The sequence below is a fragment of the Falco peregrinus genome, chromosome 5 (genome assembly GCF_023634155.1).
Source record: "Falco peregrinus isolate bFalPer1 chromosome 5, bFalPer1.pri, whole genome shotgun sequence".
Taxonomy (NCBI): Eukaryota; Metazoa; Chordata; class Aves; order Falconiformes; family Falconidae; genus Falco; species Falco peregrinus.
In genome coordinates, this window is record NC_073725.1 from 19,424,592 (window position 1) to 19,446,619 (window position 22,028).

The following is a 22,028-nucleotide window of genomic DNA, read 5'->3' on the forward strand; positions in this document are numbered from 1 at the left end:
ATAATTTAGCATGTCACTAGGCTGCTACAGAAATGTGATGTTTTTTGTTGAAGAACACATAAGCAAAGGTGTTACTAACACTGATGTAATGAGAAACTAAAAAATTCAAGAGGTTCACAGCAAGCGATGTAAGTGATACTTGTTATCTCTGATCCCTCTGATTCCACTGTTCACTGAAGTAATATCAGAAAGGACAAATAATATGTTTCAACTATTGATGCACAGATGTACTCAAGATAAATGAAAATGGATCCTTCCAAACCCTTCAGCCATGAAAGACCTATTTTATCCCTGTCTATATTTTAGACCAGGCCTTTCTTAATGTCTGACATCTTAAAAAATACCAAACCAAAAACAACAACAACAACAAAACACCAGACTACTTCTTTGCAAGTCATGTGTGCATGCATGATTACTGGCAAATTCATCTACTAATCTTTCTAAGTGAAATTATTTCTTTTTTACCCAATATTCCAACTACTAGCATTTTTCAGGCTGGTAGATAGCACTCTGATAAGCCCCTAAGTGGAGTATATAACGAGTGTATTCTAATGAATTGAGAAGATGAGAGAAAGGGAGAAACCCCTTTGACTATGAGGTGTTATCTGTGTGGCAAAAATAAATACGTGTTTCGAAATGACTGAGAATGCTTCAGTGCACATACATGTTTTTGTGCTAACCATGTTCAACTATAAACCTCACTTCAAAACCTATATTCTTTAGGCTATGTTTTAAAGTTAATACCTGCAAAATCTTTCCATAGGAGATAATTTACATTGTTCTCATATGCTTGTGTATTTTCAAATATCTAGGGGCTTGTCTGCACAAGGAAAATGAGGAAGTTAAGGGTAAATCAAATACATTTAAATTCTTTAAGTGAGATTAAGCTGCTGCCAGGAGAAGTGAGAGTATTTCCACAGGGGTTTAATATTTAATTTGTAGAATACGGTGATAGAAAATAAAGAATCTTTGAGAAGATGTCTGTTCTTTCTCCTGCTCCAAGGAAGGATCAACTATTTGCATTGACTTAGACTGAGTCTTCTGGCTTCTTTTAAGTCTCCTATTGTAGAGTCTTGCTGAGAGCGACCAGGTTTCCACAAGATGAATTTATCACACTAAACTTGCCTGATCCATGATTTATGCTTCTATGATGTTTAAAGAATGATTTGGTCCTTAAATGTCTGGGTCAACTTTCCTATACCTTGTGGCTTTTCTTTGCAGAGAAACAAATTCGTCATAATTTTGTCGATTTTACAAAGGCATTTTGCTTTTGTTACTTTAGTCTAACAAAACAAATGACTGAAGGGCAGGCTGTAGCCATTAGGTGTCATGGTATTGTCTGGAGGGAGGATAGCTCACATCATTTTCCAATCAAACTGTTCTTGTTTTTCTGGTATTTGTTTGAACCTGGCTGATATTGGGGGGTGGGTGGTAGGTGGATGGCAGGCACCCAGGGGCAGGAAAGAAAAGAAAAAAGATTTCCATTGATTGAAGAGAAAATGAAAAGACCTTGAAGAATGAATGGATATTCAGCCTCTTGATTGATGGATAATATTGATTGTCAGTTGGTCTGGGGATTTCACTTCACCATGAAGTCCAGCTTTGTTGATCCTGATACTTTTCCCACCAGTTACCCATTCAGTAGTCTTCTACTTGCCCAGTTAGCCATCCATGCCCTCTTCTTGCCTAGTCCTTTGTATCTATGCCTGTTTTTTCTTCTCTGACATTGTCTCTCAGAAAATTTTTGCTCTCTCTTGTGATGTCCTAGCAGTTTACAAAATGATGCAGTTACCTTTACTGTGCTAATACTTTAAGGGTGATCAAGTTGAATGAGCTGTTCCAGGAACATTTCCTCCATGCAAATAAAAGTGGCAAAAATAGTCCTTGGTTTTGTATGAAAAAAAACCCAAAGCATTTAGTATGACTCTCTGCCTGTGTCTGAGTAGGATAAATGCTACACATAAAGGGAGAAAAATATTTTTATGGTTAATAAAGAAATGCTGACAGATGTGGCAACAGTCACAAGAGAAGCAATGTTCTCCCAAGCCTGTGTCCCTCAGCAGTTTGCTGATACCATAGGCTGCTGAACGGTGTTAGGTACCTACAGCATCCACTGCAGCTGAAAACGAAAAATTTTGAGTGCTTTGAACTTGCCAAGGGTCAGCTGAAAGCTGTTTAGCTCAAATGTCTCAGTTATGGTGGTATGGCGTGTATAAGAAAAGTCTTTAGCTCCAGTCACCCTCAAACTTCCATGTTCACCTATGTAATATGGTGATATAGTACACGTTGCTCTGTAATGATACAATTAATAGAAAATAAAAAAGGCTGCCTAGCAGAACTTGCTGACTCAATGCCTACCCTCAGCTCCTGCAAGAAAACAACTGATTGTTTTTTGAATTGTAATTGCATTCACACCAAGTGCAAGAGAGGCTTTACAGGGAAATGTTCATGGAAGGAAGGATGTAGCTGTTAAACAAAAGCATGAATTTAATAATTGTTTCTTACAGGCGTTAAGGGTACATGCGTTCCATCTTTCCCTCTCTCTCACTCCTATATATGTTCACTCCAGGACCTTCTTTGTTTCAAATTGACTGTTTTCTCTAGAGTTCATTTAATGGTTCAATATGCTGTCTATATGTATCGCGTTGATATTGAAGGTATTTGCATCCATTTTTCTGCAGCATTTATATTTTACTGTGTTTTCTTCGGTTATATGCATGTAGTATTTTATGCATCCTGTACGTCTTTGTCTCTTGGAATTAAAATTCTTTTTCTTCTGTTTCTTAAAGTATCGGAGAAGTAATTTGGGCACTGATAGCCCTTTTCCTAGCAAAGCTGAAAGCAAGCAGCAATTTTTGAAGAGACACGATGCACATCTTTCCTCTTGATTACTGTTACCACGAATATGGTTGACTTGAACTCTTGCTCCCCTTTCAGTGTTATTCTATTTTGTGAATCTTTGAGCTGTAGACTCCATAGTTAGCTGCTGTTTTCTTTCTTTGCAGATGCCAGTGTATTACTACCCATCTGGTCAGTACCCTACCTCAACAACTCAGCAGTACAGACCCATTGCCTCAGTTCAGTACAATGCACAGCGGAGTCAACAGATCCCACAGACTGCACAGCAAGCAGGTATTTACATTATACATGATCTGTTACTCATTTCTTCAGCTGCTCGCAGTGCCTTTGCTCATGAAACCTATTGATTGTGTTTTAATTATGAATTTGAACAGCGGAGGAGAAAGCTGGTCACTGTTCTGTTCAAAACTACAGTGAAAATTACAAATTGAAAACCTCTTTGCTTGGAGATACCAAGCGGTGGAAGAGTGGAGGCTGTGTTCTCCACCACTGCTGTCCTGCACACAGTGCTGTGTCCTCAGTGTCTGTGCTCCATATGACAGGGCACAGAGAGAGCTAGGAGAGAACTGATGTGAGCAGTCACACTGCATGTTCAAGCCAGCTGTTGTGGTTTATCCTTCATCATGCAAACTCTCCAAACATTTGTAAGACTCTACATGGTGGACAGGTTTGCAGTGATGCAGAAAGGGCTGGTCGCGCTCCACCACCTTCTGCTCTTCATGAGCCCGAGGAGTGGCAAGGTGGTCCATGTGGTGCCCGGCAGGACTAGCTCCCCACAGCGATGTGCGGCTGGAAGGGGGGCCGTTACACTGTAAGAGAGTGAGTAGCAGGTCTCACAGTGAACCGGTCTCTTTTCCTGCTGTGTCATGCCACTCCTGATGACACCAGAATAAGAGGGACGAAGGCAGAGTTGGACTGGTGTGTGCTGGGGAGGGCAGGGGTTGTGCTTGTGAAGTCATCCTTGCTTCTCAAGAGAATAAACAGTTCTTTGGGTTTTGGAGATTTTATATATATATACATATATATATATATATTAAGCTATTGATTGTACATTTATTTAGTTCACACCTCCCCTCGTAGGGAGTCTCAAACAGTAATGCCAAGGTGTATGGGGGGGTGTTGTTTCCAGATAGGGCTTGCAGTTACAGATGTGCCTGGTAGGGCAAAGCATTCATTGTTCTGACTGGTTTTGGCAGAAACCTTTCTGAATGGCAAAGCAGGTTCCCTGCAAAGACATTGATATGAAAGTCTTTTAAGGTGCAAGTCAAGACCCCAGACATCAGACGTGAACAAGACTTAGGGTGGCATCCAGCCTGTCAACCTGTTTCTGTAATGTGACTGCTGGAAATTTTGTTCACATTCTCTCAGGTGCTCAGGGAAACAAAAGACACAGCAAACACAGCTATAACTATAGGCAATTGATTACTTTTTTGGTGTTTTTTTTTTTTTAAATCTATTCTATATTCTGATAAAATTGGTGGTGTTTTGGTCAGTGTCAGAGGTGGCTGACTGTGTCTGCTTTCATACCTTTGTATTTATACATTCCTGAGAAAGAAGGTGAAGTATTGCACAAAGGTCATCTGTCTCTTCTGGCTTCTTCTGCCCGACAGTCTGGTGCCATACATATTATTCGTATATACTGGATCTTTGAACCTAAGTGCAAATCAACTTAGATGACATTATCTGGGTCTAGTGGGTTGTTACAAAATCATATTTGTCAGTTTAATGCTACATCCATAGCATAGCGGAGATTATGGTAAATGAAGTGCACAAGAGATTGTCTGAAGCACTTGACTGATGTTCCGGATAAGATCCAGCTATTTGATCTTGAGGAAAACCTAGTTTTGAAGATGTATTGTAGCATGGGAGCTGTTATGTTTGAGTACAGACAGTGCAGAGATGCAAATGCTAATTTTGTTTCTGTGTTTGCTGCATCGTTTTCCTTACGTGTTTGGAAAACATGAGTCAAGGAGTTTGTGTAGAATCTCTAGCATGTCAGTCTTTTCCTGCAATTCACTTTTTCAGCTGCCCGCTCAGTTGGAAACATTATTTTTATCTCTTGTTTAAAAATGAAAACATTGTGACTACAGTTTAGACTCCCTGCTGTGGCAATGATTTTAAGCGTTTAGCTATTCTCAGATCTTGAGACTTTGCTGAGAACAGATTCCTCAAGCTGGTTCATCCCTTTGGGCTCAGATGCATCCTTTCCTGTAGTCATCGTCCGAGTGTGTGATAGGCATGCCAGGAAGCAGCTTGCAGTTTCATACTGCAAGGTCTTTTCTTGGAGATTGTGTAAGAATCATTCAGATTGATGTTCCACTGCATCCCTTTGTGTTTGGAAAATAAATAGCTTTCAAGATTGTCACTTAATTTATACTAAAACAAAAAAGAAATTAAGTATAGGAAAGCATATTATTTATGTTACAGACTTATTGCAGGAAGCTCAGTATAAGCACTGAGATACCAAACAACCAAATGATTCAATGATGGTTTAAGGTGGTTTCATGCCCAGTGTTGCTGCATCTGCTTTTCTTACCATCAGCCTCCCCACACACATACATTTTGCTACTCCTGTGCCCTGTGACCTCAGACCACCTGTAAAATCCTCATCTCTTTTGGCTCATCATCGATGCCCAACATCTGTTCGCTAGGCAGGAGATGGTGTTTTGCCATCGCAGCAGATTGACTAGCACCTAAAACCAGAGCAAATAACTGCTAGCTCATAGTGCAGTCTTTCGATTGTAGGGTAAGTGAGCTGGGGCATGCCTCTCCTCTTTTAAGCCACTGATTTTTATGAAACTTTAGAAATGTCATATCTTTGCAGCTTTCATCTCTCTGTGAAATGTGACAGAAATTAGACAATGAACTCGGAACGTTACTCTGAAGGTTGAGGAAAACTGGCAATCACACTCATTTTCCTTCAGAAACCAGTTTTAAAAACCCAAAACACAGAAACACCAAAAAAGCTTTGAAATCTTCCTAGAGACTTGTACATGACTGGAAAATGGTAATCAACAAGCGAGTGTTTCAGACTGCAGTTTCCCTTCCCATGCATTAACACGTGAGCAGGTTGTGCCAGAGCCAGGAATGAGGCGGGACTAGGGCAGGAAAATGAACACGTGAAAGAGAATAGTGCTGGTGAAACAGCGTGCAGGTCAGGAATACTGAGGATGGGAAGGGGGAACAGATGGGAAGGAGGCAGATGAAAGAATGATTTCTGAAATGGTTTCCCTAAAGACCCCTCAACACTTGTGCTGCTTCAGAGGGAGGATGGCTGCAGCTCAGGCAGCCTGTGGGAGCCCAGGCTGGCTGCCTGTACCTGCCGGCTGCTTCACATGGCAGCAGCATCAGCCTGGCACCTCAGAAAATATTTTATTAAAATAAAAAAGTTTGCCTGCTTGGAGGAGCTTTTGGAAGCTTTCAAAGCAGCAGGAAGGCATTCGGATCTTATTTCCCCCACTTTGGGCTGCAGAGGTCAAAGTCTGATCTAATGCCAGCAATTTGTTTTCATTTTTCTTAGAAAAGGTCTCTTCAGGAGCAGAGTGATATTGATGACTTTTACAGCAAACAGCTAAGTAAAATGTCAGCACAGCATCTGTGGTGGCTAAGGGAGCCTGTACTCTCTCGTGGCTCTGGAAGAAGAGCAATATTAAGTTAAAATGGCTCCAGGGCAGAAAAAAAGATGAGCTCACCTAAAATTACATTAGAGCTCTGGCAGCAATAAATCATTTGGAGAGAAGGATGAGAATTTGTGTGTGTGTTTATTTACTTTTTTTTTTTTCCTTTAAGTGCTGTCTTGTATGAGAACATAAGTGACCCATTTCTGGCAGAAGCATGGTACAGAGACTTGTCCAAAAAGATTTTTTAAAAACCTCTGCCATTTGAATTACACTTGTTTCTGTTCAAGCCAAAATGTAGCATCTGACAGCACTGTAGCATGGTCTGTAAACAGAAATACTTCTTTTTTTCATTCAGATACACCATTGTTGCTTTTCTTCATTATGCTGTTTCTGCACCATTCTTGTGTCCAGTCCTGCTCAGTGCAAAGTTTTTCAAAGTGTTGCCATTGAGTGGGGCCAGGATGAAGCCAGTGTCTGTCACACCTTGGCATGGGGAGGACATCTTGGGTGGATTTTTAGTGTGTGTTAGGCAGCTGTTCTCAAAAATCCTATGCTCATTTTTCAGACTGGGTATATTGCTATTACTCATTTCTGTGCTCTATAACAGATGATACTTAAGATACTGTGAAATGCCCATTTCTGTAACCACACAGAAGAAAATATTATTTCTGTATTCTCAGCTAGGAGTACTCTATAAATTGCACGTCTAGCATCATCAGTATTTCATTCTTCAGTAATTATCTTTATACTGATAGATTTGAAAGCTTTCAATCCTAGTTGTTGTGTTTGAATAAAATAGAGTTATATGGATGATAAATCAGGAATTATTTTTATTTTGTCATGACAGAAGAAATCAGCAATGTGTTATCTGCATCTGTATTTTCTTTCATTATAGCAAGTGCTGTGCGCTTTGAGGATTTTTCATGTTTAAAGTGCTTCATAAACATGAACTAGATAAGTACATGAGTATTACTTTGGGATATGCAACTGTTCTAACTGCCATTCACAAACGAACAAGCTGCAACAAATGACATGATTTTTTTCCTGCTTTGATTCATTGTTGTATGTTTGCCTCATGTGTTCCAGATAATTTCAGAGTGCAACAGAAATTTTATGAATAAAATAATATGTAGGTGTGTGTTTGGGCCTAGTTCCAATAGTCAGTTAGCTTGGTTTATCACACAGTTGTAAGGTAAAAAATCCATGGCATGTGTTTTGCATCAGTAATGAAGATCATCTTTTGAGGGGATTAAAGTGAAGACCTGTAGTATTTGGTAAAAAAAATCTTCCAACCAAAAGCTTACACTATAATATTTCCAGAGAAATAAGATGGCATTTGGCATAATTGGATGGTCTGTGATTCCTGGAATTAATGTAATGTTTTAGGATTTCTCATAAATTTGAGACTCAACTAATGTTGCCATTATAACCTGTTCCAGTGCCCAGATAACACGAGAAGGCTCAGATTACAAAGCAAATGTCTGCTTTTTCCTATAAATGGTCTAGTCGGTTGTGTACAGTAGGCAAAGGAAGCCATTATGTGAGGGAAGTATATATCTGAACACTGTCTGGATGTAGGATCCTTTCTTATGTAAGTATACATGGATCTTCTGTAAACAGCAAATGTTTGTCTTGAAGGAAAGGTAATATTTCTGATGGAGTACTGTATTATTAGCCTTTATAGCTTCCAGTAAGGAAAAAGAGGTAATTGTCTCTTTAATGTGTCTCTGAAACAAATTTTAAGTGAAGACAAAATGTACCTTAACAGAGTCCATAAATTTGTTTACGCAAAAATCAGAGTCAAATTGACAATGAAATACTGATTTTTTGCTTAATTTAATCATTTAGGTGTCAGCATAATTGAAGAGTGTTATCTTCAAGTCTTTTTCATCCCCTTTGTCTTCTGAAAGCATTTGTCACTATAAACTGATATTGAGAGGGAAAAAAATGTGCAAGGGAAATGTGCAGCACTAAAAAAAAATATGGTGTGTTATCATGGTCATTAGAGAACCTTATAAAGAAAGATTGCTGCTTTCTACCTTCATTAGCAACCTGACAGGAGCTCATGGTCCATGATAGATTTGTTTGCATAATTCAGTCTATAATTTCTGTGCTTGTATAAACATAACAACTTCAATTTTTAAGTATCTAATTATCTGAAGAAACTATTTCTCCAACAGTAATTGCTTACTGCGCTATTGAAACAGATCTGTACTAAAGGTGTCCGTCTGTGTTTAACGCTGTATTTTTTTCAGCGGATACTGCTGCTCCTGAAAAGCATTGCAAGGCATGTGTGTCTTGTTTTTACAGGGGCTTGGCAGGAACGGGAGGGAAAGAGCCCTACTGGTTTAGATACTTAAGTGTAGGACTGTGCTCATTAACGTTGATGTAAGGCTTTGAAATTTAAAAGCATTTTATGAAATAGTAGGGGCGGATCAAGGAGTTTGCAGCAATTGCAGTAGGAAGGCTAAATTTGAAATTATGATCTTGAAGTGATCCACACTGTTAGTTTCTGTCCAAGCATTTTATGTTTAAGTTGCCTGGAAACGTAAAGCTTTACCTACAAGCACTTCCATTTGGATGGTACTGAGTGTCTCATACCAAGAGTGTCTGCAAGGCAGAGCTCAGTGCTCCTGCCGGCTGTGGTGGAGAATTCTGTGCCATGGAAGCGCTTGTAGCAAACCTAGGAGACTGCTCTTCAGGCTTGTTCAGTTTGGAGTTTTTCCCCCTAAATTACATTTGGAGAAGAAGGAGCCCTTGTCTTTTTTTCAATTAATTTTATGATTTGGTTACAACTTCAGACGTTCCCATGGTATGAGAAACCCAGGTGCCTAGGCCTGAGAGGGTTTTTACCCATATTGTGCATTGCAGGGGAAATGCTCACCAAGATCTCTGCTCTTCAGGGATGTTCTCCTTCTTCCTTACAGTGCTTTCTTTAAAGGTGTGAAGGAACAGAGAATTAAGCGCATGAAAGAGAAGGATGTAAAGCAAGAAACTCACTTAGTCCTGATTATATATTTTTATGTGGGTTTTTGTTTTTTTCAATTTTGAGGTCTTGCTTTTATGGTATTTTGCTATTTTATATGTTGTGTGAGGAAGATTAGCTCCCAGACCCATCCACCTCCTCGGTGTTTCCTATGCACTACCCATAGGGAGTTTCCTACCTAGAGTTTTGCACCCTGGATTTCATTCCCCTACTGCTAGAGGAGGATTGTGTGACTGAGTATTGCGTTCAAGACTTTTCAGAATCCTGCTGAGAAATTGAGAACTGGGACTTAAAAGTTTTAAAATATCAAGTCTTAGAAAGACTAAATCCTGTTGTCCTTCTGACATTAAGCAATAGTGCTGCACCAGTACTGAACCAGCAGTGTTCAGCTTTACAGAACATCTGTAATTTAAATTAATAGCAGAATTAATATGGTCACACTCCCTGCAGCATACTTGATTCTGAAAATTAAAAGGCAAAATCACTTTTGTCAAAAAAGCTTTGTTCTTCCTCAAATGACTTGCTTAATTATTCAGCATTCACACCAAGAGAGAGCAAATACTGAGGGAAGAGAATACCGGTAGGCTCAACAACCATAAGAGTCTTAAAGACAGGCATTTATTTGTGGTTTTCTTTCAAGGCTTCTCAAGTTTTGTTGAACTTGTCTAGCACTAATTAAATTCTAAGCCATTTCTGACAGCGTTCCTGGGGTTTCACACTAATATACAGATTAGTTCCCCCCCCCCCCCCCCCCCCCCCCCCGAGGATTAGCATGTATTAATCTCATGTCAGTTAATGTACAGGAGCAAGCAGAGAGAGAAAAGATTTCTAACAGCATTGTGTGGCGGTTAGGACTTCAAAATAACCTCTGTAAAAGTTGCAGAGGCCACACCACTAAGGTGTAGGGAATGTTTTAAGGTATTCAACAATGTCTACAAAGAATCTTTGTATTTCTGTCTATGCTTTGCCAAAAAGAGTTATACATCATCTCTATTGCTAATTCTGTGTTGGATCAATGCACAGTGTTTCCGCTTCTTCCGATGGAATTTTCCAGCACAGAATAATTTGGAGGTTTGTATTGTAGTCCTTGAGAACAAAGACAGATTTCTTTTTTTCTTTTTTTCTTTTTTTTTTAAATTGTTGTATTTTGTCTTTTCTGGTACCATCCTGCCATTGCTAGAATTAGTGGAGCCCTACCACTGACAGACATGCTAGAAGGCCTCCCTGGAGGGGCAGAGGCCATTGCCAGCTCTGCTTCAGGCATTCTGCTCACAGTAGGTCTATAAGCTTGGGGGCTCAGTTTTCTGTAACTTTCCTGCAGATGAAAGCATACCCCAGGATGGAGAAGTGCAGGAGGATTTTTGGGTCTAAGCTAATAATTGAATACTCAAAATGCATACCAGAGATTTGCACTGGCGGGGGGGGGGGGGGGGGGGGGGGGGGGGGGCACAGAATTTTCCCTTACAGTTGCTATTGACTGAGGATTAAAGAATTGAAGCACCCTTTGTGGTTGTAAGACTTAATAGAATAGGACACTTATTTAGATTTGGACATGACAGAAAGAATGTGTATATGAGCATGAGCTGCCTGGAAGAAGGGCCACAGTGTGTGTTCAGTGTTAGGGCAGAGGAACTCAAGAGCAACGTCCCAGTAATGAAGTGGTGTTCTGCTGACCAGCAGTAACCGTAAAATGATCCCAGTGCTTTTACCTGAGTTTTGTTCGACCTTTGTTACAGTCAGTTATTGTTTTGCCTAAACCGTCCGCAAGAACATCATCCCTCTGCAATTGCAAGGACCTTGTCATTTTGACTCACCAACACTAGATATATAGAATCTATGCATTAGTACAGCAAGTGAGCAATTGATTTTATTTCTCTTTGGTTTGTTTGCAAGTGAATTAAGGCTGATAGTGTGGGTGTGTGAAGGAAGCAGCCTTTGATTCTTCCTAAAGAAAGGAGCTGGTTTCCTCCACAATAGGCAAGGATGCCCGATACCTCTCCAAACAGTTCTTAAGCTCTTCCCCAGGTCCTGCTGTCTGTTGCAGCTTGCTCGTTATGCACCAGAACAGATAGCATGCTTGCTGTGTGAGCTAATTGTAATGCGTGATGGCTGGTAGCTGTCATTGGTATTGGACAAAAAATAAAAGAATTTGAATTTGCTGTTTGCGTGTCTGGATCTAACAACAGCTTGATTATTTCTGTTATTACTTGTGATACATATTCCCTGCTGAGGTTTCACTTCCAATGGGTATCTCTGGCATTTATCATTATGAGTGATAAAGATAAACACAGGATTTCTTGCTGCAGACTGGCGAGTGTTCCTTTGTGGCCAACAGGATGTAGATTGAGAAGGGGAAGAGGTGATTCTTTACTCAGCCTTTGCTGCCAGTCTAAAGACCTAGCTGTAAATGCGAGTCAATTTACAGTAATTCACTCCAGAACTGACAAATAGAGATTGGTTAGTAATATTCAGAGCTTCTGTTTCTGCTTCTGTTTATGTGCTGATGGCAAGATATGACTATATCCTTATCAGAAATATTATTTTCAGGATAGAGAGACAAATAAGCACACTGCTCAGTATGTTGAATGGAAATTCCTTTTTATCCAAGAAGTCCGAATCCCTAACGCAACCATACCTGAAAAATGTAAATTTAGATAAGCTTTTACCCCAATTTATCTGAAAGGAGCTAAGATTAGAAGTACTTTAACACAGGTTTTCCTTCTCTGTTTTTACATATTTAATCTAATTTTTATTTTCAATGCAGTTCCCAGTATCCTAATGTCTTAGTAACGAATACAGTCCTTTGACTACCATCATATAAACTCATTAAGAGCAAGGAAAGGAAAAGAAGCCAATCTGTGCCATAATGATTTTTGTACCATAGTCATACCAAGGAGCTACAGCTAGCATTGAGAGCCCTCTGTGCTAGAACTGTATGTATAAATGTGAAGGGATTTTCTTTTCGCTCTTGATGCCCAGCATAGAGCTGGCATCCAGGGCTAAAAGAGTATTAAGGCACACACTGTGGTGGCCATCCAATTCAGGACTGTTGTCCATCTCTAGAAGGTTCCTTAGCTTAGGTAAATCAGAAAAAGAAAGAAGCTTTTACTGTGGCAGCTGTTCATTCATTCGCTACCTGTAAAACTTTGGGCACCCAAGTTCCTGCTGAGTGCTGAAAACAGTAAGTAGCTTTTGAGATCATATGTGTAGGATCCCTAAGTGTGCTTTCCTAAATATTACTGTTTGGAATAATTCATATTTTTGCAAGTATTTGAACGTCTCCTTATCTTTAGTGTAAGTGTTCCTTATGTTTGCTTATGCAATGAAAACCCACAACCATTATGACAAGCGAGTAGTGGACTTTGCTTGTAAACAACAGCAGTCTTTTGCATGTTGCAAATCATTTCTTTCTGAAAGACCTTAGCCCCTGTGGCGTTACTTAAGAAAAAGAGAATAATAAGGTAGCCATTTCTGAGCAAGCAAATATTTAGGAGATATGTATATATATATATATATATATATATATGTATGTATGTATCCTTGCTCTTTGTCAACCTGTGTCATCAAAACAATTTATTATATGCTTCAGCACTCTCCTCAGGGCTTCCAAGTAGCATGCTGGTAAAACAGAACATCTTCAATAGCATCTGCTTAACAATGCTGCATTTCCAGTTTGCTCTTTGTTGAGAGCTACCTTTCATCAGGTACCAAGTCTGCAGGAGTGCATAAGACTGGATTTTTACAGGTCTTACAAAAGAACCTCCACAAATTAAAAAATTTAAGGGTACCAAGTACAACCTTATAGAATAAGCAAAAGAAGGGAAACGTTTTAAATTATAAGAAGCAATGTGTTGATTCAAAATGATTGCTGTGTTAATAGTTTGTATCAAATGGCAATTTTAATTCTGTCTCTATTGAAGAAATAGAAAGCAATTAATCTTTGTAGCACATTGTGAAAAATAAGGGCTTAAACAGGATCTCAGTGAGGCTGTTCCTTCACTTAACCTTGAGCTGGGCAATAAATAATTATAAATGCAGCTACATTGCAAGGCAAAAGTAATTGGTGAAATAGAATTATCATCTAATGCAGGAATTAGAAATCTGAATTAGGTTTCATGATGTTCTTTGTTCCAGAAAAGTATGAATTTGCCTGTGATTTGTGTGTAAAAGAGTGGAGCCGGGTTTTACAAAGCATCTTTTATACCCAAGCTATCACCAGATGATTTGTATTGCACTGCTGGCATGGGCAAATGCTCTTGCACTCTCTCAGCTATAACTCACATAAGGCTTCTGATGATAGGACTTGTTTTATGGAGGGAGAAGGTGATGTCCAAGGTGCATGGGTGTATTAACATCTTTTGAATAATTTCCTGCTCTTCAGTGAGGGCACCATATCATCAGTGCTGCCTTCCACAAATTTTTCAGTGATACTGCATCATATAAAGTTTCTGCTCTGTTGTGAGCTGCTAAGGGGGCTGAAGATACAAGTCAGAGCTGCTTTACCCTGACCCTCACTCTCCCGCCCATGCAGCTTCAGGGGACACTTTTCCCCTCAGTGCCACACTACTGTTCCTTGCAGCTCCCACGCATGCCTTGCAGATCCCAAAGCAGCATTGCTAACCTCACTTCACCTTGGGGCTTTTCAGCCAATGAGTGAAAGCTGGTCAGTGAAAGGATCAATGATGCATGTATGGGATGGATCATCAGTTCATATCATGGGGCAGGGTACAGGATGCTTTCTCTGATAAGGAAAGGCAAAGGATGTGGAAAAATAAATAAATGCAGGAATGTGAAGAGCTGTATTTTTCTACTCCAGACCTCTGCCTCAGCATGCTTGCCTACTGGAGCAATAGGCAGGAGCTGTTCAAGCCCCCGCCTAGCTCCTCAAAAATGGGAAGCCATGAGTTTGCTATTTCAGGGTCATGTTAAAGGAAGAAAACATTCCTAAGTAAAATAAAACAAATATTATTCTGCTTTTCTTTGAATTGCTCATCTGCCTCGAAATAGGACCTTGCGATATAAGGAGTAAGAACCATAGCTAACAGCAGTGGGTTTGTAGGGCGATGTTGGGTCTGCACTTTGGTACCGCTGATTTCATGGAGACACCATAAGTCTGCGGAGAACCATATTTATACTACTGTGGTGGAAACTTCAGGAGTGATAAAGACTCATCTGCTTCTATCCAATTTGTCTTATGTTCATAGTGAGCTATGGAGTGTTTACAAACTAAACTGAAGAGACTTCTTAGCTTTATAAAATGTAAAAGGTGAATGTAATGTGTAACTGCACGAACACTCTTCATTTCTTCTATGCAAACTTGAGACTAACCAAAAGACTACAAAGGCTGACATGGTATACTTCAATTGGACAGAAGTTGAGGAAGGCTAGTTTGTACCTTTTTTTCCCTTTTTTTTCCCCCTTTGATGTATTTACTTGTTACATGATAAGGAAGAAAAAGTGCAGAGCTATTAATTTTTATTAAGAATGTTAGTCAGATGAGCAGTGTGTGGTAGGACTGAGTCTTTTTAGACCTCAAACAAATGAGTTTTCTGACCATTTTGAAGCATGGAGGAGGGAAAAGTTAGTTCAACTTCCCTCTGTTTTTTCTGCTTGGTCCTCATTAATATGTTACATGAGTTTACAGTGGTGTTGGAAATGCGTTATGCAGCTCATTTTTGCTGTAATATGGCCCGTTGTGTAAATAAGGAATATGATTTATTGAAGAAACAGGTGTGGACATGTGGAAATACAATTTGCCTTAGAGAGTTGTTTCTAACTGACTAGTAAAATGCTGTTTCCAAGTAGGTCATAATTAATCAGCAAGAACTCCTTTCCTGAGTTTCCTTCTGTAAATGAACAGATTCAGGACATCTGTCAAGTAGAAACTGAGAAAATGAGAGAGGGAAAAAGCCTGACTCTCCAGTGAGCAAAGTGGTTGTATTTCTGTGAAGCAATCACAGCAGGGCACTTCACTGGGTGATCGCAGCATTGGCGATGGAAAGAAATACTGAATTTCTCATTTTTCATAGGTTTGTTAAAGTTTTAGTACACTTGTGGTAGCTACTGTATGCTAAGAAGGTGGCTAAACTAGGTCAAGAAGAATGATGGCACGAAAAAGGGGGCCAGTAAACCAAAACCTTTCTCTGATACCCTCTTAAGGGGTCTCACATTTTACCTCATTTTATTTACACATTTACCACATTTTACCTCATTTCATTACATTTTGGTGTGCAAGTACGTCAGTAGTTACTGTAATAGCTCAAATGAGGCTGCACTCGCTAAGCACAAAAGTGAATGACAAGAACTTGTGTTGAATATGCATTTTACAGCAGCATTGTTACAAATGTTTTCAAAATCTTTAGGTCTGGAGATGTTTAATTTGGAGATGAAAGAAGTGATAACCCAGTTCTTATAATATATTGTAATAAAGTGAAAAATCTCGATAAATTTTGATCATCAGAAATGTGATCTAGCTTAATTTTTGTATGTGTTGTGTTGGCAATACACCTGTCATGCTGAGAGGTATGACTTCACCATATACTCTCTGCTGGTGATGGAACAGGGTTGGATATTGGTAGATCTGCTGTGCAGGTGGTTGATTTCAGACTCTGCTTTAGCAGATTCAAGAATATCTCGTTATCTTCTTGTTCAGCAATTTGGAAATGAGATTTATTTTTTAATACCTGAAAGTCAAAGGACTCCCAGCTCTCCATTGTTTAGCGCAAGGACCATGGAGCTTGCTGGTTAGAGAATATTTGCAGGGAAGGCAGGGCTTCCTGGATGTGGAAAAGCAGGGAATGTCTGGGCGTCCATTCCAGGAATCAGCCCTCAGAATACCATCTGCTTAATTTGCAAGAGTTGGCTTCTCTTCAAAAATCTTAAGAACTATATTAGTGGAGTGGAACCCAGAAGTCCAACAGTTAGATGGGGTCATGTGTATAATTTCATAGTTGGGTTGTGCTGTAAATGAGCAAAAGCTGTAATGTTCCAGGTTGTTCAATTTCTTAGGTCAAGGTCATGTGTCATGTATTTCCAGTGGTTTTGAAACTAGGGACAGTTTTACATTTGTTTTCCAAGAATCCCCATGAGGCACTTAAGAAACTGCCTTAGTCTTGCTGCACAGTGAAGGTACCAAAAGCACTCTTTCAGTATTCAGTTTATCAGCTGAATTTTTACCTTTACCACTCAAAAAGTGGCTATCCAAGCATTTTCTATTGCTTTCTAGTGTCTGAAGAAGGACAGAACTAAGAAGAAGATACTGAACCTATCCTTTTTAAAACCTTGTTTCTCTAAACACCTGCAATTTCTACAACTCACTGTGTCTATCATACTAGAAACACAGCCCGTGGGCTGCTGGTGTCCTTGGGAAGAATTGTGTTGGCCTCAAGAGTTGCCCTCTGTTGCATGAATGTATGAGGGACTTCCTAGTACCAGCAGCCAAATCTTGTTTAAAAAATGCTTAAGATTATTTTAAAAAAAAAAAAAATTGTGAGGTTAAGAGCAGTCACTATATGATAGAAGGAAAGATGAAACAGGCAAGGGTTATTGAAATAGTTCCCCCAATTCGGCTGCTTTCATGTGAAAACCATCTGCCTCCTTTGACTTGTCCTTTCTTTTTTTCCCTGCAGTGGAGCTGTGGGGCACTGAAGCACATACTTACATCAATTCCTGTTCAGGTAATCATTTCACAGATATGAACCCCATCTTGCTCCATAAGACTTGCTTACATGTTTAGAATGCTTTCCTGTATAAGGATTTGCTTTCCCATGTCTGAGGCAAGAGCATGAGCAAAACTGAGCAATGCTGCTTCCTAAGGAACAGCAAATTCTGTTCTGATCTCAGTTAACCAGCAAGCAGTTGTGGTTTCTTCACATCTTCAACACCCATGCTTTGAGCTGACCCCAGGACCAGATGAGTTTGTGTGGAGCTTTTTTGCCCATTTATTTTTCAATATGTTTTGTGTTAGTCTGTTTCTTTCCAAAGACAAACATCCTTTATCTAATTAACAAAAGCCCCATGTGTGTGACTTCAGAGTATGAGGAGAACATGTGTAGGCAGGTAAGTTCTTCATATGATCAAACAAAGAGGAAAGGAAACTTGTGGCTTCAAGTGCCAACTCTCCCCAGGGCAGGAGGTTAACGTTTGACAAGACATCTGCCCTTTTGAGGTATCCCAGCAAAATCAAATGCAGATTTCATCGAGGCTTGCTCTTCTGAAATTCACTTTGCCTACTCAGCGTACTTCTCACAGGGTTTTTCTCACGGGTCACAAATGATCCACCTGGGCAAAACTGCTAACGTTGTATACCAATTCGTCTGTGCGCTTCCATGTCTGGACCTGTGTGAGGGATGAGGTAGTCTTTAAAAGCTGTCATGCTCAAAACCATTTTGAACTCCTCCCGTGGTTTGCAGCTTAGGAAATACGAAGATTAGAAATACTGCTGAGGGGCACTTCGGCAATTTGTAGGGCAAATCCTGTTGCAATATATATAATTATTAGGTAATAATTAAATACTGCATCTCATTCATATATGCCTAAGTTGCTGGAATTAACATTGTAGGGGCTACTTTTGTGTTAGCTTTTTCTCATTTCTGAATATTTAATCATGCCACCCCGGTGCTCTCTGAGACCATATGGACACAAATGCATCGACCTGGGTTCCTGTTTTAAAAAGCTGGAAGTGTGACCCTTTAAGGCAATGCGGCTGTAGCCAAGCAATGCCCAATTTCTGTCTTCAGTGCTTGATTTTTATTTCAGGGACCTGCTTGTCTCTGTACAGATGTCTTTGTGTGGTTTGCTCCAGATTTCTCAAGCTTTTTCTTACCGTTCATGCATCCATAGCTTTAGGAATAACTGCAGCTCCCTGCTGAAGGGTCCTTCAGTAGTGAAGCTGCTGTGATCACCCTGTGGAAGAGCGGGGCTGGCATGAAGGGAGCTGTGGGGAGTATGGGACTTCTCTTTACTTCAGACCTTAACCTTCTGCTGGCATGAAGTGACATTTGGGACAGGTGCATCTGCACAGATCATCCTGCATCATTAGATTACTTATTTGTGTGCAGAGCTTGGGAGAGAATGGTGCTGCATGATTAAAGGGTATGTAGGTTTTTCCATCCTGGGCACTTCAGCCTTTGATCTGAAAAGCAGATTATTATCTACTGAGTTAGAACTGTATTTGTATTTTGGCACTACATTAAAATAGAACCTTAACAAAGAGATACCAGTTGTCCTTGCTTTAGCAATAATATTGATCCCAAGAAGATGGAGAAGCTTTTGTCTCCTTGTTACAAAAGATTGTTATATTGACATAACAGAAACTGAAAAATTGAATGTAATATAGGGGGGATTTTTCCTTTCATTTGAAGGGGAATACTGCAAAAGGACGCTTTACGGTTACTAGGCTGTAAAAGCAGATAGTAAAATACTCTCAGCTTTTACACAGTATTGGCTTTTTATGGCAGCTTTCCAGAACCACTGTCTTAGGCCTGGGAACCCCGTTACTATTTTCCTTGGAGACCTAAGGAACCTGACATGTATGGAGCATTTCCAGTTTTCATGTAAACTTGTTGTTTGTGTTGCCATAGTTGCTAGAGCCCTCAAGTAGAGCCATGCCTGGTTATTATCGAACACCTAGTAAAAGGAGAGGGGATGGGGGGGACTGTGTGCCTCAGCAAGTTTCTCAGCAGCTTAGAGAAATGGGGAGAAGGGGACAGCAAGGAGCAGACGGCAAGATCAGAAACCGCCTTCTCTCCTTTCGATGGTGCTCTCTGTTTAGTCATTTTCTTTCAAAGAGAGGCATGAAATTGTAAGTCTGTCACACTCACTGTGTTACAAGATGCTGGGTTCTGTAATGAGATCTCAAAGGCCCAGGAGACCATCCTTCTCCCTATGGAAGAAAAATGAACTGCTGCTGCAGCAGCTAGGCTGGCTGCTGTGGCCGGAGAGGCTGTGCAGCACGGAGAACCTGGGAAGCCGACCGAGGAGGTGGAGCAACAGTTTTCCAGTAAGTTGGGCTCTTCAGACAAAGTAACATTTGTGCCCACATGTGGAAGTTTGCCTTCCAGTTAAAATGTCCCAAAAGACATTCTGAAGATACCAACATAGATATGGGTGTTTGGGAAGGTGGGAGATTTGGAACCTATTTAAGAATGAAATTTTCCAGGGGACAGGGGATAAAATAAATGTTTTCTGGATTAGAACTTGTGGGAGGAATAGAAATAAGAATTTTCTGGTCACGTTTACTGCCCTGATTACTGGCATGCTGTGAAGGTTATTTCATTGCTTCAGAATGGCAAGTGCAGGCATGTGGTGGGGCAGGGAAGGGTACTCTCATGTCTTCTGTCATTGAAATCAAGTCAGGGGCTGTGGTGATTACTATCTCCTACCCAATTTGCAGAAGAGAGGAGGGAATCCCTCTTCTGCTCGGATGTAAAGTTTAGCAGAATGTTTCTGGTCTTTTGGTAAGGTAGAATTTGAGGCATGCTACAAACACGTTCCTTTATTTAAGTGACAAATGTAAATCTGAAGGTTGTAGACAAGAAAGAGAAAGGAGTGACTTCCACATTACAGCTTTGATATTCAAGCTGTTGCTGAAAAAACAAAATGCTGCTGTTCTTCTCTCTTGCTTGAAGAAATCTATTTCTTCCTTGTATTTCTATTAAGTGCTGTAAAAAAAAAAATCATAATTACAGTGTACTAAACTAATTCTTTTACACTGCATTAAGCTTAAAATAATGTTGAATCCATATTTCCATTAGCTAGCAATGAAAAAACTATTAAGAATAACACTTAACATACAATCAATTTAATTCCTGCAAGTGTTTCTAAAGAAGAATGGTGCTGCAGAGCCATAAATAAATGAAGTGATAGCCTGCACTGTGCTGTAATATCTGTACTACCCAGAATTTCAATTCAAGGAAAAAAAAAGTTATTTCTTATAATCATTAGATTAGAGCTACAAAAAATAGATAAAGGGGCAGGTTCAAAATGGTGCTGAGCTCTTCCTTCCCATATGCTTTAGGGAAATCAGGGAAATAACTACTAAGTTTTGCCAGGTTTGCATCTTCTCCGGGTCTCGATCTGTAAAGCGTTTAGCTAGCCTAGTTTTAAAGTATCAATCTGTATATAGTTGTTTTATACTATTTCAGTTACAGTGTCACAGGGATGATTTTCATACAGAGACTAAATACAGAAACATGATTCTGTCAGGCATTTACTGGCATAAACTCAAGAAATGGTCAACTTCCTCTAAAAAGTTACATGAACTCATTCTGTAAGTATGCGATACGTCCAAGGTCCTCAGGTTATACAGTAATGGGTACCATAGAAATAGATAGATACTCATTATCACTTCCCAAGGGAATGTTTTGGATGAAATAGAAGTTCAAACACCAGAAACAAACTCTTTGATAAATGTGTTTTATCTTTTGGAGATAAGCCAATTACAGTATTATTGCTGATAAACTTTTTTTAATCCACAGCAAGATGTAACTGTTTTGGCCAAGTCATTAATTTCTCTTGTTGCTCTTAATTTAGGAGCTGTAAAGACACAAAGATGAGCTTCCTGGTGTGTCAAAATGGGAGGACTGTAATAATTGAAGGCAGGCCCAATTTGTAAAACTTTCGCTGGTAATGTGAGAAGAGCCTGCCTTGGCTCTGTCTAGGGAGATGTCCTCTTCAAACCACCCTCTGAAGGCTAGGTTGACTGTCTGCGCTAGAATGTCAGAGGGTAGCGTTTAGCCCAGAGTGTCTTAAACTAAAATAATTTTTTACTGCTTTTACAGTAGTAGAACATTGCTGTGGGAGGAGACTGGCATGGTGCTTTTTCTGTGCTCCTTTCCCAGTGCTGTTCTGAGCCATCGGAAGAGCCTGGCTCTTACTGTGGGTTTGAACTGGTGTGACCAGTGAACAAGTGTGCCCAGTAACTTGCTTCCTTCGCAGAAGTGGCAGTGCAGGTGCCAGCATGGCCGTGGTGACCACATGGCCGAGTCCCCATCCCATTCTGGGTATTAGCACAGCTAAACCACAGCAGCACATGGGTCACTTTACCAGTCCTGTCGCAGTCGTGCAGCAGGCAGGCGCAGGCAAGGTCTGTGGTGTGCTGGCAGCCTGTAGGTCCACAGCCTGTGGTTTGCTTCAGTGCCTACAACCCGGAAGCAAGAGGCAGCTATTTTCCACCTTCCCCCTAAAAGGTAGCATCTAAACTGTGACCTTCTTTGCCAAAGTTTGTTCCAGAGCCAATTTGTAAATGCTTTGTACGCCAGCTTTAGCTGGGAAGTCCCAGCCACTCTCACCATTATAAGCCAATGAAAATACAGCTTTGATGTGTTTCCTTAGGTGCTCAGATGCCATTGCATGTGTGGTATTATCATGAAAAACACATTATCGCAGTAGTTCAGGGCCTTCGGGCATCTGATGTTGCCAGTTGCCTTCACTTCTTGCTGGTATGTAATTTATCACCGACGTGGCCTGCCCTGCTAAAATGTGCCCTTTGTGGGCAGAGGCGAAGCTAATATACTTTCAAAGTGTATTTGAATTGCTTCAATAAATCACAGCTGTCACTGTGA

The 22,028-nt window shown here is 40.1% G+C and overlaps 1 protein-coding gene across 20 annotated transcripts in view; it reads left to right on the forward strand.

The window, feature by feature from the left end:
• ARPP21 (cAMP regulated phosphoprotein 21) overlaps positions 1-22,028 on the forward strand; it is a 146,143-nt gene that overhangs the window by 103,552 nt on the left and 20,563 nt on the right. For 12 of the 20 annotated variants that reach the window (XM_055806480.1, XM_027793720.2, XM_055806479.1 and 9 more), the window contains 2 exons: positions 3,006-3,132; positions 17,094-17,141. In XM_055806480.1, the coding sequence (XP_055662455.1) occupies positions 3,006-3,132; positions 17,094-17,141 (175 nt within the window). The remainder of the gene's footprint in view (positions 1-3,005; positions 3,133-17,093; positions 17,142-22,028) is intronic. The other 8 variants (XM_055806484.1, XM_027793725.2, XM_027793726.2 and 5 more) reach the window with 1 other exon arrangement.